The sequence below is a fragment of the Mauremys reevesii genome, linkage group 5 (genome assembly GCF_016161935.1).
Source record: "Mauremys reevesii isolate NIE-2019 linkage group 5, ASM1616193v1, whole genome shotgun sequence".
Classification (NCBI taxonomy): Eukaryota; Metazoa; Chordata; order Testudines; family Geoemydidae; genus Mauremys; species Mauremys reevesii.
Genome location: NC_052627.1, coordinates 116,534,965 through 116,553,635, shown reverse-complemented (window position 1 = coordinate 116,553,635; position 18,671 = coordinate 116,534,965). Strand labels below are relative to the sequence as shown.

Here is an 18,671-nt window from a genome sequence, read left to right as displayed (position 1 = left end):
AATTTAAAAAAAACCCTCCAATCTAATCTCTATCAGTCTTTGAATAACAAAGACTCCATGTAAAAGGACTGAAAGGCTTCATCCTTCTCTCTATATTCCTGAGCTGGATGGAAGAGAAGAGAAAATAGATGCAAAACATTTAACGTACCTTTCAGGTTGAGTTAAATCTGGCAATATGGATTTAATGAGTATTATTATCATAAGTATAATCATTTCCCATCCAGACTGTCAGCTCTGATTCTGTGCTTAGTCAGAAGCCCAAAACAAGCCACTTTTTGGAACTACAATGACATGCTACTGCTTAGAGCATGAATAGAAGTCTAGAGGGCCACTTAATTAGAAACTGTTTTTGATGGGGGGAGGGATTGCTCAGTGGTTTGAGCTAAATGCGGGGTTGTGAGCTCAATCCTTGAGGGGGCCACTTAGGGATCTGGGGCAAAAAAATCAGTATTTGGTCCTGCTAGTGAAGGCAGGGGGCTGGACTCAATGAGCTTTCAGGGTCCCTTCCAGTTCTTTGATATATATATGTGGACTTGTCACTATTAATACAGCACCAGGGACTCTCTTTTTCAAAAGTTTATTTATGACTCACTAAGTGCTTTAATGGATAATACCCATTTTCACACATACCAGTTTCAGGGGGAAAAAACACGTTTTTCTGTAACCTTATGCAAGTACCGGGACCATGAGCAATCATTTGTGTGAATTAAATAGAAACAAGTTCTGATTCTGATCTTATTTTCACTAGAGTAGCCCAGGTGTAAATCCACTCTGATTTACTGGAGTTACATCTGTATCAAACCAATTTACCATAATCAAGCCCAGGGATCTAATGTTAAGGCTAAGGCCTCAATTCAAGGCATACCTAACTTTAAGCAGGTGAGTAGTCCCACTGAAGTCAACGGCTCTCTTTACATGCTTAAAGATAGTCACATGCTTAATTACCTTGCTAAACTGGAGATTCAATTCTGCCCTTGGAGATCGCACCTGGCTCCCGGACTCCAATGGGAGTTGCATTTGCGCATCGGAGGATACAATTTCTTCCTAAGCCACTTGAGATACAATTTTGTAAAAAGTAGCAGTTCTTGATGACTGGGAGAAATAGTCTCCAGAAACAGTACACAAGTTTAGGGGAGGATTTGAAAAAAAGTTTCCCCTGGCAGTTTTAGCTGCTTGAGTAATTTCCATAAGGAGAATATAATTATCTGAGTTGGTATTTGGGTCAGGACATTTGGATTAACAACCCTCCTCCCATGAAATGTGGGGTCCATGGAATATTTAATGTTAATGACCACAAATGATCAGTAATTCTAAAGGCAGAGGCCCTAGATGTGTAGTGCCTTCTACAACTATAGCTGGATATTAGTTCAATCCTGAGTCAGAGGGAAGAATGCCACTTACTGAATCTCCAACACCGGCCCTAAAGCAACTAGGTGTTCAAACCAATCAACCCTGCTTGTGAAGACTGATGGATATTTGTGAAAAGTGAATCTGTCACAAAGTACTTATATTCCACTATTCCTTGGCCCTGGAATCTTGATACAACATAATCCTAAACCTTATTTTACCTCTGATTTAAGGTATTCTGAAAAAAAAACTGAAAAGGAACCATTAGCCAAGATTCTTTTAATATGGTCATTTAGCCCTTTTGGGAAGGAAAGATATAGTTGTTTGTATTGTTTGTATTGTTCAGTTTAACAGTTGTAGAAGTTCTTTAGGAGGGAAAAAAGTGCACAACTGAAAACGCACCTGATGACAGTTCTCAGCTCCGTGCAGCACAAACAAGTGAAGAGCAAAAATGACCAGACAATATAACAATGAAAGATTTACCCATGGCCATTTGTCCTTGAGAAGAGACCTCCTCTTTCATGTTAATCGATGTGGAAATGGCAGTATTAGCTGCCACATGTGTACAGTCAGACACACTCCTCCCCAGCTGCTGTTTATTTCCTTCCAAAGAGCTATGTTGTTTCCTTTCCAGATAGGGAGCAGAGCTGCAGAATCCTTCCTCCTCCATCAGGGTGTGCAGCCCGAAAACAGAAACATTGCATTCCACTGCTGCTGCTGGGAGCTCCATAACTTGCAATTCCAACCACTATAGAATTTGCATCGTCCAAATTCTAAAGAGAATCAACATATTATATAAAAACTCACTATTAGGACTCTGCTTTTAATATGTATTCAACAGCTGTCAGCACTGTGTGTGCAAGCAAAACACTTCAATCACATTCAGCCCAGTAGAGAAATCTTGTACAGACTGAATTCTCTTTGATTGAGTACTGAAAAAATAAAAAATAAAACATGTCAACCACTTAAGGATTCTTTGTAGCAAGAAAAACTACACTGTGCTCATCAGTAAGTTGAATTCTGTGCTTCTTCCTTCAAATCTTCCACCATCAGATTTTTTTTCCCCCGCAACAAGATCCCACTCTCCCACAATACTCTGGAGGTGCAAAGTAAAGTAAAGAAGCCGTCTTGTCAAGTGGACTGAGCAAGAGGCGAACCAAGAACATGTGAATTCTAGTCCCAGCTCTGCCACTGATTCACTGTATGGCTTTTGTAATGGGAGCTATTAGAGTAGTCCCTTTCCATTCGATGATAATAATAATAATAATTAATAATGTTTATTACCACAGCGCCTAGGGACCAACCCAGATCAGGGCCCCTTTGTGCTAGGCATTGTTCACAGAGATTAATAGATGACCCCTGCTCCAAAGAGCTAACAATCTAATCAATCGAAAAGAGACACAGGGTAGGGGAAAGAGTTATAACACTCAAGCAGAGCAACTGACGTGATGGTGGCAAATATCAAGTTAGTTCCGTGTTTGGGGTTTTTGGGGGAAGGAGGTTTGGAAGAAGTTTCGGGGGCGGGAGCGTTAATTAAGAAGAGATTAGAGTGAAAGAAGGGAAGACAGAGGGATGAAAGGGGACACAAGCAGTTCAGAAGAGGGAAGGGTGGAAGATGAGGGCAGGGTAGAGTGAGGCTGAGGCAAAGATACTGTGAGGAGGGGCCAGAGAGGGTTGAAGCAAACAGCCAATCAGCACAGGGCAGAAAAAGCAAAGAATCCTGTGGCCACACAGCTACCCCTCTGATACAGGGCAGAAAAAGTCCAATTAAAAGTCTCCCTCAGCCCCTACTTAGGCTGATTCTGCCGACACTGTGTAGGCTTCAGACTCTGGCTTGCGCCTCTCCACAATTTCTTTCCCAAATTCCACATGGCAGGGGGGGAAGCTGCAAAGTAGGAAACAACATTCTGTAATCCAGAAGAGGAATATGTAACAGGGACCAGAAATTGAAAAGCAGCCTCTTTTCAGCACTTGTATGTCACACCTTTATTAAAGCCCAGGCACTTAACTTCTCTGGCTCCGTTTTTCCCAACTTTAAAATGGGGAAAGTAATATTAATGTATCTATCTTATTGGCATGTTGTGAGGATTCATAATTAATGGTTTGTAAATGCTTTGAAAATGCTAATTGCTATTACACTTTAGTTCTGATTGCTTCCTTCCTCCATGGCACTTTGAGCTTAATTCACCCCAGGAAATGGCTTTGGCAAATCTGGATTCATAAATGTCTGGATAAGCAGGGAAAGGGCTAGGTAGGACTAATAATGAAAGAGAGTGAAATGTACTTATTCCCATTGCGGATTGTTCACTCTCTGCTAGCTTTAATACACAGCCTCCCAGGAATAGCATATTCATCCACATCACAGTGTCAATGCAGGGAAAATGTCAGTAACATTTTGAAGAGGACAAAATTGGTGGTACAGGTGCTGCTTTCTTAAAGACAGCAAGAAAGAGGGCTGATTTTTGTGGATTCAGTTAATGATCCACGCTCAGTGCTGGCATCTTCAGGGTAGAAGGGCTAAGTCAGAGGTGGGTAATTAGTTCCCTGCAGCACCCTAAGAGAGGTATGTGGTGCAAGGAAATTACGGGCTGAGTCTGGAAGCAAGCGTCGAGGAGGAATGATCTCTAAGGGTACCTGTGCCAGCTGACTTGGGCTCATGGGGCTCGGATTGCAGGGCTGTTTCACAGTGCTACCCCATTGGGGGCTCTAAACAGGAATATTTGGGGGCCCTCCACACAACACATAATAAAAAAGCAAATAGAGGGCCCCTTTGAGCTGCTCGGGGCCCTAACCAATTGTTTGCTCTGCTTATGCCAAGCACCAACTGCTGTTTTATTGCTGTGTAGACTTCTGGTGTCGGGCTGGAGCCTGGGCTTTAGGGCCTTTCAGGGTTCGAAGATCCCAGAGCTCGGGCTCTAACCCAAGCCCGGAAGCCTGCACAGCAATGAAGCAACCCCACAGCCTGCACCACGCAAGCCCAAGATGGCTGGCACGGGACAGCTGCACATTTTTCTTTGCTGTATAGACATACCCAAAGAAAAGGGATAGAGCTGAAAGGAAATTATCAGGAGCAAAAGCAGAGGCAGGCCTCATCCTCTCTCTACAGAACCAGGCTTAAGTGAGCCATACTTTAACTAATGCTTTTGACCATTGCTTGACTTTGGTTGCAGGAAGCCCTGTTGCATTTGTGTAAACTCCACTTAAGCATGTGGAATCCTTTCCTGCTTTGACAAGCCTTTCACAGTAAAAGATTATTAAGTAAAATTATACCAGGTTTTGAACCCGTTGGTATCATTTGTGTCTCTAAACATGGTTAAAACTTGGTTAGTAACCATGGCAGCTGATAGTTTACTCTTGCCCTGAATTGGACGGGTAACTAATCACCTTCACCACCCTGGTTGCTCTAGGGACAAGCCCCCTTAACCATGCCTGCATAATCAGTCTGCTCATTTCTCTGTCCTCCGAGCTCCCTGTCTGCAAGGATATCCCATAGTGCATTGGCCTCCATGTTGCTTGCATTCCAATAAGTACGTGCCTTCTGTATAGAGCTGGGCAGGAAATGGTGTTCCTGTTCCAAGTGAATTTTCAAGATTTTGAAAAAAAATTCCCATCCTGAATTGGGACAAAAAGTCAAAATCTTGAAAGTTTCCACAAACTCACAATCTGACAAAGCATTCAGTTCAGGTCAATCCAAACCTTTTGTTTCCATAATTTCAAAATGTTTTGTTTTGAATTGAATTTTAATTGATTTTTTTAATTATAATAAGTTTACGTTTTGAAAGGAAATGTGTTGAACCAAAATATTGAATTAAAAAGGTCAAAACATCCTGTTTTGATCATTTCAAAACTTTTCTCAAATTTGTTTCAAAACAAGAAATGTATAGAAACCTTTGTATCCCACAAACAGTTTCAGTTTTGACAAATCAGAATTTTCCAGTGAAAAAACATGTACTTTTTCATGGGAAAGCATCATTTTTGAAGAATTTCTCAACTAAGGAAAAGTTTTAAAATTGTCAAAACTAGAAATATAAAATTCCAGTTTTCTAGTTCAAAACAATTGTTTAGAAATGTAAGCTAAATACAGGAGGAATTTTTTTAAATGTTCAAAATGAAAATTAAATGTTTAAAAATTATTGAAATGAAATGTTTTGATTGACCCAAACTGATTTTTTTTTGCAGGGGGAGGGGGGGCAGGAAAGAGGGTTCATGAAAATGTACAAGATTGACTTTTTGTCCCAAGGGAAATTTTTTCAAAATCTTAGTTTTCCCATCCTGTGAAATTTCATTTCCAACTCAGCTCTAAATCTATCTCTACTTAGAACCTATATGTCACCAATAAAACTGGATTAAGCTCTTTCTTTCTAACTATCTCTATATCTGTCTATCTTAGGCCTTGTCTACACTACAGGGGAAAATTGATCTAAGCTACACAATTTGAGTTATGTGAATAGCATAACTCAAATTGCCATAGCTTAGATCTACTTACTGCAGGGTCCACACTATGCGATGTTGCTGGGAGACACTCTCCTATCGACTCCTCCTACTCTTCTCAATCTGGTGGAGTACAGGAGTGGACGGGAGAGCAATCTGCGGTCAATTTAGCAGGTCTTCACTAGACCCACTAAATCGACTGTCGATGCATCGATCACCACTCGTGGATCCCCCAGTAAGGGTAGACAAGCCCTTACAGACCACAGTGACAGGTGCTATATCAAAACCTAAGCACAGAACTTAAAATGCACAAAAGTGCAGAACAAGAAGTTCCGTAAGTAATTGCACCTCTGGAACCATTTGCACAGCAGCTAGTACAATGGGATTCTGGTCTATGACATCTAGGTACTACCAAAATATAAAGAAATAAAGGAATAATATTTTACCTTTTTGACCCATTAAAATCAATGCAACTGCTCACATGAGTGAAGAATCACACAGGCAATAAAGGTTTACATGCTAAGAACCAACTTTTGGAAGTAGGATGTATAAATAAAAACCTGAATGATAGAACCCATGCACATCAATTCAGATTGGCGATTGTTGGGCCATTATTCCAGAATTAAACTCTAGAAGTAGTATCTCAGATTCTATTACTCATGGCACCTCGAAAGTCCTTTACATTTGCAGATGTTAAGGATAATCTTGGTCTAAAAGCAAAGCTGAATGTATACCAAAATATATCATACACATTCAGCAATGCTCAGAATATCTGTATACACACACATCACTTTATATCTGTGAATTGAAACAAATTCTCACTAAAATTTAGCAAATGCATCTAACATGAAGGGAGCAGCCTGTACAAAGGACTAGAATTCCAGGAATTCAGGTAATAAGTGAAGGAAAAGATACTAATTAACTTTTGCTAGTGTGTGTGTGTGTGTGTGTGTGTGTGTGTGTGTGTGTGTGTGTGTGTGTGTGTGTTTTTAGAGTTACACATATAATGGGGTTGTGCACTAGCCTGCAGGATTGCATAGAGAAGAATGCTGAAAGGCATCAGAACAGGGTCTGAATTCTCGGAATGTTAAGATAGATATCAGCACTTTAAGGAGAATGAGACACAGAATGTCTCAGAGGCCAAGCCAAGGGACAAATCAAAGGGGGGGAGAACAGGAGAAGCTATGTCTGTACCAATGACAGTTTTCTCCCTTTGCTCTTCTGAGGGTAACAGAGCAAGAGCAAACGTCTCATTCCAGTACCTGACAACCAGATTCTCCTCTCTGCGGTATCTCTTCCCACCTTTAATGTTTACGGGTGAGATACAGTAGCTTTCTGTCAATTCTAATATTTATATTTTTATCTTGTTTTAATCCATGGGGTTATAGATAAGCACCGGGGACCAGATTTTCAATAGGTATTAGGCACCTAACCTGCTTAGGTGCTTTTAAAAATCCTGCTAGGCAGCAAAGTGCATCTGTACGCACTTAAGTACCTTTGGGCCCCAAGCACCTGAGGGGTTCCCACAGGACTGTTTAAACATTATTTTAGTCTCCCTGTTTCTCTCCTTCTCACTGAAAGTTCAGGTGCCCAGTTAAATAACCCAACAAAGAGCAAAACCATACTAAACAATCCATACTTCGGTACATCACCTTGTCTATTGTGCGAATGCCAATTATCTTCTGCTTACGAGTTGTTGTTTTTTTATACTGAAGTCAGCACAATTCAAAGACGGAATAGACCTTAATAAGGGGAACAAGAATATCCAGAGCGATAGTAATTAATGTTAAGACAACTTTGGAAGGGACATTAAACCTCATAATTCAGGGTTTAATCACTCTCTCACTACTAGGGATTAGGATGAGGCTTACATGTGGGATACAACTGCTTACTGTGGGATACTATTTACACCTTCATCTGAAACAGCCGGTTCTGGCCTCTGTCAAACATGGGATGCTGCACTGGATGGACCATGGGTCTGGTGCCGTATGGCAATTCCTATGCTGAATGAATTTGTTTCTTTATAATCAGCTATTGTCAATGCATTTTTTAAAATGAAGTTATTAGACAGATTTTTTTCGAATAAGCCAACAGTTACTATAGCAGGATTCCATATTCTTTGAACCTTGATCTAGAAGCCAATAGGTGTCACAGAACGCTGGCCCATGGAAGCTGCATGGACTTTCTGTCTCTCTCAGAATAGGAGCCTATTCCTCATTCAGTGAGTTCCTGTGGGGAAAACAGGAGATATCCTTCCTTAAAAGCTGTGGCACCCTGGCCTGGGGATGCTCTTTGGGGCAGGAACTTGTTACTCTGTTTGTACAGTGCCTAGCATACCAGAATGCTGATCTGACTGGGGCTCCTACGCACAACAATAATACAAATAAATAAGAATAACAATGCTCAATTCCTAGCTGCAAAGCCTATCAGAGCATCAGTACTAACAGAGCAGAGAGAGCAGCTGGACACTTAACACATCCTAGTGTAGAGCTAGAGGTTGGGTTTTGTTATCAGCTTTCTCAGCAAGATCCATCAGTCCTTCATCTGAACAGGTTGGCCTGCCAGAGAGCCACTATCAACAGCCTATTTTGGTGTGTGTGGCTCAGAACGCCATAGATATTCTCCTGCGCATTAAGTACAGCTTGTTAACATGGCTCTCGGCCATGTTGATTTGAGAGTTGTTCAGTGTAGACAGGCAGGGGAAGGAAGGCATTATTTTTCCTGCTGGAAGGAAGATAAATGGAACAATTCTGTTTTCCCGCAATTTTTTTCCCCCTTAACACTTCCTTTTAAAAGTATCTGTTATTAAGCAACCTTAAAACACCACAGAGTGGAACAAAACAGATGGGGAATGGAAAATATCAGGCTAACTCGGTCTGCAACTTTTTAAAAAAAAAAAGCTTAAGAAAATAGTAAAGAGTTGCAGCATAGACTTACTGTTTTCCATAACCACCATTTTGATTTTTAGTGAATTTACTCCTTAGGTAAAGAGGTGGATGGAGGAACAAGCAAACTAAAACCTTCTGACTGTACCCACAACACAGGTACAACATAGAGAATGGCAATGCAAGATGCTGTCTATTGCCCTGTGCATCAAACGTGACTGGCAAGGTACACCTCGGTGGTGAGAAACCTTATGTTTTTAGGGTTAGAAAGGTGGCCATTACTGGCCCCTTTGCTGAGGCTAACATTATTGCCTACTGCCTAGTGGTGTGTCTTCCAATGTGCAACAAGAACTAGAAGGACTCCCATTTATTTTGCATAGGACACCAGGAAGCCATTTCTAATCTAGGCCAGGCTTGAGCTGGTGGCCTAGAAAGCTCCACCTGAGGAGTCTGACACACTTAAACATTCATGTATTTAGCTTCAACATCCCTGTGAGGTGATAATTATAATTTATTATCCCAGTTTTACACAGGAGGAAACCAACACAGAGAGAAGTGAGTTTCCTAGACTCACACAGGAAATCGGTACCAGAGCCAAGAACATAACCCAAGCCACCTGACACCAAGAACCAGTTCCTCAGCCCCACTTCAGCGGCCCTGTGCCACTCAGTGGTTCAAAGCAGCCCTAAGGCTGGCGTAACTTGCCCCTGAAGGATTCTTCACACCTAGGGGAATGCTTGGATGGTGCAGAATCACCTTTGTTGCTCCGACGCACGCCGCTTTGCAGCCACATCCCCACAGAGGGAGCATGGTCTGAGAGAAAGGGATTGTAGCTAGAGTTTCTCTATGACCCAGCTATCTCAGAGGAGCTTCTTGGGGCCCATGGGCAGCTCTTGTAAATTACAAGTCTTTAGACTGGTCTAACTGGTGCCAGGAATAGGACGGCACAGCTAATCCACACTATAGATTCTGATCCACAGACAGCAAGGCTATGCTTCCTTCCCATTATCCCATTCTAAAGCCTCAGAGCCATTCAGTTCCTGCTACCTGTCCTGCTAAGTGAACAGTATAGTAACATAGTCCTACATAGGAACTGCTCTCCTGGATCAGACCCGCAGTCCATCTAGTCCTGTATCCTGTTTCCAACAGTGGCCAGCAAAAGGTGCTTCAGAAGAAGGTGCAAGAAACTCCATAGTAGATGACGAGGTATAATCTGCCCTTCATCCTAATAATGAGAGATTGGTTGAAAACATGAAACATACAGTGTCTCTCCCCTCGAATACTTTTTGTTGGCATTAACTGTTAGTTTTATTATCCATATAAGTATTCACCCTTCCTTCTCACCCACTTCTCTCTGAATTCATTTGTTTCACTACCTGTTTCATCTTGTCTTTCAGACTGCAAACTCCTTATAGCAGAGACTCTCAGGGCAGAGACGGTTATTAATTAGGTGCTTGTACAGACTCAAGCACAATAGGGTCCTGATCTGCTTGAGTCCTCCAGGTGCTACAATTGTAAATCAAAATAATAATATTCCATCCAACGTATTATGCTCTCAGTACTTAGATATAGTAAAAATGTAACACATAATTTCAGTGTATTACCCTACTACACAGAAACAGCACCTTGTGAAACTCAGTGCTCGAGTTAAGGGGAGGTGGCATGGAAATCCTTAATTTAATTTCATTAAAATATGTGTTTTAAACTTGCTATCCTTCAGAAAGCTCATTAGGGCTTTTATTGATTGACAGATTAAACACAAACAATGCTACTGTTTGCAGCATAGTTAACATTTTCAAAAGCACCTAATTGCCTCATTTAGGCATCTAACTTAAAGTGACCATTTGTGCACTGCAGGTCTTCTGAAAACCAGGTCATTTTTAAGTGTCTAAATATGGATCGAAGTCCCTCCTTTTGGATGCTCTGGTTTGAAAAAGTTTGGCCTATTCTGAATATACTGTAGAAGAGAAGAGAAAACAAAAAGCAAAGAAAAGAAACATCTTGGTTCTTGACAAAAGCAACAAAAACACATCACACAAAAATGTCACTGCCGAAATTCATTACTACAACCCATTACCATTACACTTATTTTTAAATCTATCCCTGTAACCATGCACTAAACTACTCTGCTACTAAAATCATTCCCCTCAGTTGCTCATATTTTTTTTCAGACATAGTAGAGTCCAACAATCAAATATTGCAACACAAGCAGCCTAAATACAGCTAGATACTCAGGTATGAAGCATAATATTTCTCCTACCTTTTCCGAATCTGATTTGTTCTAGTCTAACATTCTGGTGAACTGCCTTCCACAACTCTGGTCGGAACTGACTCCCGATCCATCCCTTCCTGTTTGACCTTTTTACTTTCCTGTTGGTTGAACAGCCCAGCTTGGATATATGAACTAACAGAAAGTTGACCATTAACTGATACTGTCCATCCAAGAATCTCCTTTGCGAAAATGCTCACGACTGCAAGCTCAGTGCATTGAGCTACTAACAATCTGCCATGCAGGAAAATATGTCAGAAATATACTGAAAGCCTCAGTCAGATACATTTGCTCTTAAGAGCTGAAATTTATTATTACCTGTACCTGGAAGCTCCAACCCATTGTGCTAGGCACTATACAAACATATAGTAATAAGTAGTCCTTAAGGCAGAGAATACATGACTTTGTTTAATTTGTTTGGTTTTGGGCAAAGTATTAGTAGGCCTGTTGATTAATTACAGTTAACTCACACAATTAACTCAAAAAAATTAATTGCGATTAAAAAAATTAATCGCAATTCATCACAGTTTTAATCTCACTGTTAAACAATAGAATACCAATTTAAATTTATTAAATACTTCGGATGTTTTTCTACATTTTCAAATATATTGATTTCAATTACAATACAGAATACAAAGTGTACAGTTCTCACTTTATATTATTTTTAGTACAAATATTTGCACTGCAAAAATGATAAACAAAAGAAACAGTATTTTTCAATTCACCTCATACAAGTACCGTAATGCAATCTCTTTATGGTGAAAGTGCAACTTACAAAAGTAGATTTTTTTTTGCATAACTGCACTCAAAAACAAAACAATGTAACTTCAGCGCCTATAAGTCCACTCAGTCCTACTTCTTGTTCAGCCAATCGCTAAGAAGAACGAGTTTGTTTACATTTATGGGAGATAATGTTGCTCGCTTCTTATTTACAATGTCACTTGATAGTGAGAACAGATGTTCACATGGCACTTTTGTAGCCGGTATTGCAAGGTATTTATGAGCCAGCCAGATATGCTAAACATGCCTCTTCATGCTTTGATCACCGTTCCAGAGGACATGCTTCCATACTGATGATGCTTGTTAAAAAAATAATGCATTAATTAAATTTGTGACTGGACTCCTTGGGGAAGAATTGTATGTCTCCTGCTCTGCGTTTCACCTGCATTATGCCATATATTTCATGTTAAAGCAGTCTCAGGTGATGACCCAGCACATGTTGTTCGTTTTAAGAACACTTTCACTGCAGATGTGACAAAACGCAAAGAAGGTACCAATGTGAGATTTCTAAAGATAGCTACAGCACTCAACCCAAGGTTTAAGAATCTGAAGTGCCTTCTAAAATCTGAGAGAGATGAGGTATGGAGCATGCTTTTAGAAGTCTTAAAGGAGCAACACTCCCATGTGGAAACTACAGAACCTGAACCACCAAAAAAGAAAATAAACCTTCTGTTCATGACATGATTAAAGTGAACATACATCGGTCAGCACTACTTTGGATTGTAATCGAGCAGAACACATCACCATCATGTCCTCTGGAATGATGGTTGAAGCATGAAGGGACATATGAATCTTTAGCTCATCTGGCACATAAATATCTTGCAATGCTGGCTACAACTGTGCCATGTGAATGCCTGTTCTTCCTTTCAGGTGACATTGTAAACAAGAAGTGGGCAGCATTATCTCCTGAAAATGAAAACAAATTTGTTTGTCTGAGCAATTGGCTGAACAAGAAGTAGGACTGAATGGACTTGTAGGCTCTAAAGTTTTACATTCAAAAATATAACAATGCAGTTATTTTTTGTACATAATTCTATATTTGTACATTCAACTTTCATGATAAAGAGATTGCACTACACTACTTGTATTAAGTGAATTGAAAAATACTATTTCTTTTATTTTTATAGTGCAAATATTTATAATAAAAAAATATAAAGTGAGCACTGTACACTTTGTATCGTGTTGGAATTGAAATCAACATATTTGAAAATGTGAAAAACATCCAAAAATATGTATATAAATAGTATTCTATTTTTGTTTAACAGCACAATTAATCGTACAATTAATTGTGAGAGCTTATAATATTGCTAATTCCTAACAGATATTAGAATCATAACTAAGATCATTTATTAAGAAGCTAATATTTCCTTCAGAATTTTGTAAGCTAGCTACAGCAGCAACATATAAATGAGAGTTATTTTGATTGTTGTATGCTGTGATAGTGTGCATTATAAACATTGTTATAATATGATACCAATAGGCATCTATATTCTGACCTTGCAATATGCTGAGTATCTTCCATTCCCAGTAAAATCAGTGGAACTGGAAGCTACTTAAATCCTTGCACAGTCACACAGAAAATCTATAAATCTATAACAGAGCCAGGAATTGAACCCAGATTGCCTTAATCACCAGTTTCTTCAGCCTTTCTTGTGGTTTATATCCCAGAAGATTGTACCATTATTGTTCATCCTGCTGTACAGGCCTGTAATTGTTCTTAGACTCCTTTGGGTGGACACCCTACGTTGTGGTAGTATTCTCAGTGGAATTTAAACAGTGCCTTTTGACTCAAGATGTGCAGCTGGAGGGAAGTGGGGAAATGGAAAGGTTTGTGCCTAGGGAATGAACACATCTAAAACTGGCCCCAGCCCTTGACCTTCTGTAGCCTTTTTAAAACACCACTACACAGAGACAATTCAATACCTCTACACTGTGGACACCTGCCCTCATTAAATAACCCCAGAGACTAATGCACTGTAACAAACAGGAAAAAGCACAAACCGGATACATTGCAGATACCACATTAGAAATTGCATACATCCCTTATGCTTCAGCTTGAAAGTCCTAGGAATCTGGTGCTGCATGACCACTTGCAGAAACGATTCAGATTCCTTCACATTGGAGCACAGGTTCTGTTGGTGCTTTGATCTCTCTCATAACTATGAAAATAATTAGATGCAAATGAGATGCCCCTGTTTTTGTCTAGCTGTCCTGGATCTTTTCAGGATGATTGAAAGAAGCTGCCAGAAAGTTGAAAGACGTCTCATATGGAAACAAGATATTTCCTTTAATTTCCATTGTCTCTCTCTGGCATTGCTATTCGGCATCCTGTTTGCTTGCTTCACTGCAGCTGCACGTTTGGCTGAAGGCTTTAGGGTTTTCTTCAGCAGTGCCTCTTAACACACTGTATTATATTTAATATTTAAAGACCAAGTTCTACCCCCAATTACACCTAGGCAGTCCCACTGAAGTTGGTGAGATATATATAGGAGGGCAGGTTTTGGCCTTAAGAGCCTAATGTAAACCATGAGAAAGAAGGACATTTTGAGTTAAGGACACCATGTGACATATAACAGCTGAGAACCTGTAACACAAGTGCCAATAATGGAGCTTTAGAATTGTGGCTGAGTGGCCTTCTCCTGCCTGCCTTGTGTATGTTCTAACGTGCAGGGAAATTTGTGCAGTTCTAAATACCATTCTCATGGTATCTGCATTCTCCTGAGATTGCTGAACTTCGTCCTCCCCCAATGCACTGTATAGTTAAATGAGCATATGTCACTTTAACACGGCAGTCATGCTAGTTCTTTATGTATATGCTGGACACAGTAGGTTTTGAAATGTGCTTAAGACAGTTTTGGTCTGATTAGTCCCACATTTTCTCTCAGTTGTGGATGCATAATCCCCAAAAATAACGTAATCTGGATTGTAAACATCCATTAGCTAATACGCGTATAGCGCTTTGAAGATGTGACGTATTGCACACCTGCTAAAGACGTGTCTATATAACAAAAGCTGTGCATGGGCTAACCTCTCTGAACAAGTCTGAATCCAGCTAACACGGATAATAATAGAAGCATGGGCTTCAGCACAGGTTTGACAAAGCCCTGGCTGGGATGATTTAGTTGGTGTTGGTCCTGCTTTGAGCAGGGGGTTGGACTAGATCAGGGGGAGGCAATCTATGGCACGCGTGCCAAAGGCGGCACGCGAGCTGATTTTCAGTGGCATTCACACTGCTGGGTCCTGGCCACCGGTCCGGGGGGGCTCTGCATTTTAATTTAATTTTAAATGAAGCTTCTTAAACATTTTTAAAACCTTATTTACTTTACATACAACAATAGTTTAGTTATATATTATAGACATAAAAAAAGACCTTCTAAAAATGTTAACATGTATTTACTGGCACGCTAAACCTTAAATTAGAGTGAATAAATGAAAACTCGGCACACCGCTTCTGAAAGGTTGCCGACCCCTGGACTAGATGATCTACTGAGGTCCCTTCCAACCCTGATATTCTATGATTCTAGTGAGCAGAGTACATACCCAAGGTCTGTGCCAGGTTTAAACTACTTGTACTGAAGCCCACATTGCACTGTCTTTATTACTGTCATTAGGTGCACTAGCTGGAGTCAAGCTAGCTCAGGTAGGCTGGCCTGTGCACAGCTTCTGTTGTATAGACATACCCTAAGCATGCACCTGATCCTGCAGCCTTCTATTCAGTGAGTAGTCTTGACTCACCTAAATAATTGCATTGACTTCAGTAGGTTCCTGGAACACAGAAAGGTTTGCAGGATTATGGTCCTAGGTTATCAATTTAACACTTGGGTTACTCTAAATTTAAATTCCACTTTTTAAGAAGATTAGATTCCAGAATATGCTTCACTCTAACAAGCATGTTACACCTGAACAGAAACTACCAGACAAATCAGCTCAGGGGTTAAAATCTTTTGGCATCAAATTGTGTCAGCATTTCCTCTTCCTTGTTGGAATCAAGATAGCCTAGCTTCCCCCAGCTCTTGCAAAAATGAAAGGCTGGCTCTGCAATCTGGGTCAGAATGTAAAAACAGAAAACACCAAGAGAAAAAACACACTCTGGTCCAGTTCTAAGGAAATGCAGTCGCCCTGTAGTCTGCAGGGAAACGCTGACTCAAAGCACCCAGCTGTTACAAAACATTGCTGTTGCTCTGAAGATGTTTACCTAGCTTTATCAATAATAGTTAAACTTACTTCAGATTACCAATGTTACTAATGTACGTTGTTATTCCTCAGCAGGAAAGACAACATGCTGTATGTCTCACAAAGCTTCCTGCTAGCTATTATGGCTCACTTTTAGCATTTCCAGCACTTTAGCTACAGGCCAAGAAGGGAATGAGTTCAAGTTGAATACTAGGATTCAGGATCAGAGTCCAAGGCTAACAAAGCAACACAGTACTAATAGAAGCCTGGACTGTTAGAGGTCCTAATATTCAGCTGACATTTAAATAGGGTTACAACCCCACCCATGGTTTCTATTGTATTAGAATGGGTGAAGCCAGCTAAAGTAGCCTCCACCAACAAAGCTCAGGATTAAAATGAATGGTAGAAACTTACCTGTTGGAAGATGTAAAGTCTTCTTCCCCCTTTTTGCTACACAGCAAAATTGTGTTGTTTGCTTGCTTTCCAGTATACTCCTTTCCTTTCCAAGGGAGATAACCTCCTTCTTTAAATAAACATGTATTCTTGGATGGTACAAATAGAGAAAAAGCTTTTATCTTTGGATTTCAGTGGGAAAAGAGAAAGAGTCAGTGTATTGGGGGGGTTTAATCTACAAAAAATAGTTGCAAAGTTTAGTTTTCCCCAGCTCCTGTGAATCTGGAAACCCACTGGGAGGAAGCTAAACCCCTTGTATCTTCTCCTGGAAACTGGGATTATAAAGCCACCCAGTGAACCAGGAGTTTAGATTTATAGCATAGAGGACTGAAGCATAGTAAAACATTGGGCCAGTACTCTTCTGTTTAGAATAACAGAGCCCCTATAAATGGCTTTGGCGAAACAAAGGCCTTTCAAGAGAGGGCCAAACCATTCAGTATGGGAGGGGAGATGCTATGAAATGTTCTAAACATGGTTTGGTAGAAGCTTAAATACTGCCATAAGGACTGGTGGAACAATTTAAATACTTCCCCCCTGCACTAGGAATCACTGTGTAGTTTGTCATTATGTTTTATGTGGTTTAAAGGAAAGTAAGAGTCCATGGGAGTGAAGGAGTCATGTGACTTAGCTCTCCATTTAAAAGCTCAGCTTCTCAGCAGGCTTTTCAGTAAAGAGAGGATTTGAATGAAAGCACCTGCTTGTGGGAACTAATGGAGACTTCAAGCTAGTGGGGGTATATACCATTTTGGCTGAAGATTGGTTTGGTGTGTTTCTCAAATAAGCCTAGTATGCACGTATCAAATTTATTGTTGTCAAAATGTGATTTAATTCCTGTAGCCTCATTTTAAAAAGGGACATTAACCAAGGCTCTTCCCTTAATAAGGCCCTTCATTTGGGCAATTTACAGTGCTTTCTTCAGCTCCCCAGAGCGTAGGGACACTGTGTCCACCTGTGCCTGAGTGATGAATTGGTAGGCTGAAAATAGAAATAGAGAAGAGCTGGGTTCTGAGTACAGGGTGACCTTTTCTGGCATTTCATAGCTGCTTGATAAAAAGCAGCAGCCACTTAGCTCTGTGTCTAACTCTTCCCTCCTATTGACAGTATTGGGCAGAATGTACTGTATTCTAGATTGCATTTTTTTTTTTTTGGTAATGTATTTTCTCCCACAGGCAGTAGCTACCAACAGTCTGAACCTTGCAGGCACAAAGAGGTTGACGTGTACAGTACAGTGAGCCCTATGCTCTGACCTCAAATGTGGGTGGGATCCATGAAGGGACTTAAGCATTGTGTCACTCCGAGTTGCAATGCACCAACTTCTAGCTGCTTAAACAATCCCAGGAACAACACTGTGATTCACAAAACCTGAGTTAGGTGCTTTGGCTCCCTATACAACGAATGCGGAGAGAGAAGTGCATTAGAATGCCATCCACAAAAGCCAGCATGCTAGGTGGGGAATGACCTAAGCTAGGAAATGGGAGCAGCTGATGAGAGGGATGTTAACAGGCTGCTCCCCTCTCTTGGAGTTGGTTGCCTAAGTCTGGCCTGCAGGGAGGTGCCTATTTCCTCTAGCAATGCACAAAGGGGAACAAGCAGCCTGGAGCCAGACAGCTTAGGTACCTAAGGCATTTCTTGCAGGAATAAGGCTGGCATGGCACCTGCCTTGCTTCACACAAAATGGCTGGAGGAGGAATTGGTGGTAGCAGGGCCACATAGAGGCTTTTGGGGGCCTGGAGAAAAATCTGAAACTGAGGTCCCCCCATACCCTTCCAAAAAGAATTACCAACGAGTGGAGTCTAAGGATGGGTGGGAGACCAATTATGCACTGTACTCACCCCATAGTAGTAACTCCTGTCCCCATTCTGGCTGTTGTGGAGTTGCAATGCTGCTCAGGGTTAGGCCGGCCAACAGCTCTTCCAGGCTGTCTGTACTGCCTTTGAAACATTGGGGATGAAATCCTGGCTCCATTGAAGTCAATGTCAAAATGAGAATCCTGCCTTCAATAGGGTCAGGATTTCACCCAGGGCTTTTGGCAGCACCATGGCTGTGCTTACCAGGACCCAAGGTGCCACAAGTATGGAAGTGATGTAGAACAGAGAAAAAGATCCTGTCCGGACAAGCCCGAAGGAAGGCTGTTCTTGAGCCCCACCATGGTTAAAATTCACTTAACATAGGGGATATCGTTCCCCTTTCTAAGAAAATTAAATGTTACGGCAATTGGCTTTTGTTGAGAAATCTCTGAGGCAAAATAAGTGATAGGATTGTGTGCATATGCATCATTGCAATCACCTCTGGGGAAGAGCAAAGTAGCTGTTTAACCGTGCATGGGAATGCTA

General features: G+C 40.8%; 1 protein-coding gene across 5 annotated transcripts in view; it reads right to left on the bottom strand.

The window, feature by feature from the left end:
* Positions 1–18,241, bottom strand: part of SH3TC1 (SH3 domain and tetratricopeptide repeats 1) — a 57,701-nt gene extending 39,460 nt beyond the window's left edge. Inside the window, exons 1-4 of one of the 5 annotated variants that reach the window (XM_039542407.1) lie at positions 16,300–16,966; positions 10,040–10,169; positions 7,431–7,520; positions 1,831–2,120 (exon numbers count right to left, since the gene is read on the bottom strand). In XM_039542407.1, coding sequence (XP_039398341.1) covers positions 1,831–2,077 — 247 coding nt within the window. In that variant the 5' untranslated portion in view covers positions 2,078–2,120; positions 7,431–7,520; positions 10,040–10,169; positions 16,300–16,966. Of the gene's footprint in view, positions 1–1,830; positions 2,121–7,430; positions 7,521–7,649; positions 7,786–10,039; positions 10,170–16,299; positions 16,967–18,170 lie in introns of those variants that run through there. The other 4 variants (XM_039542406.1, XM_039542408.1, XM_039542409.1 and 1 more) reach the window with 4 other exon arrangements.
* Positions 18,242–18,671: the final 430 nt, after the last annotated feature.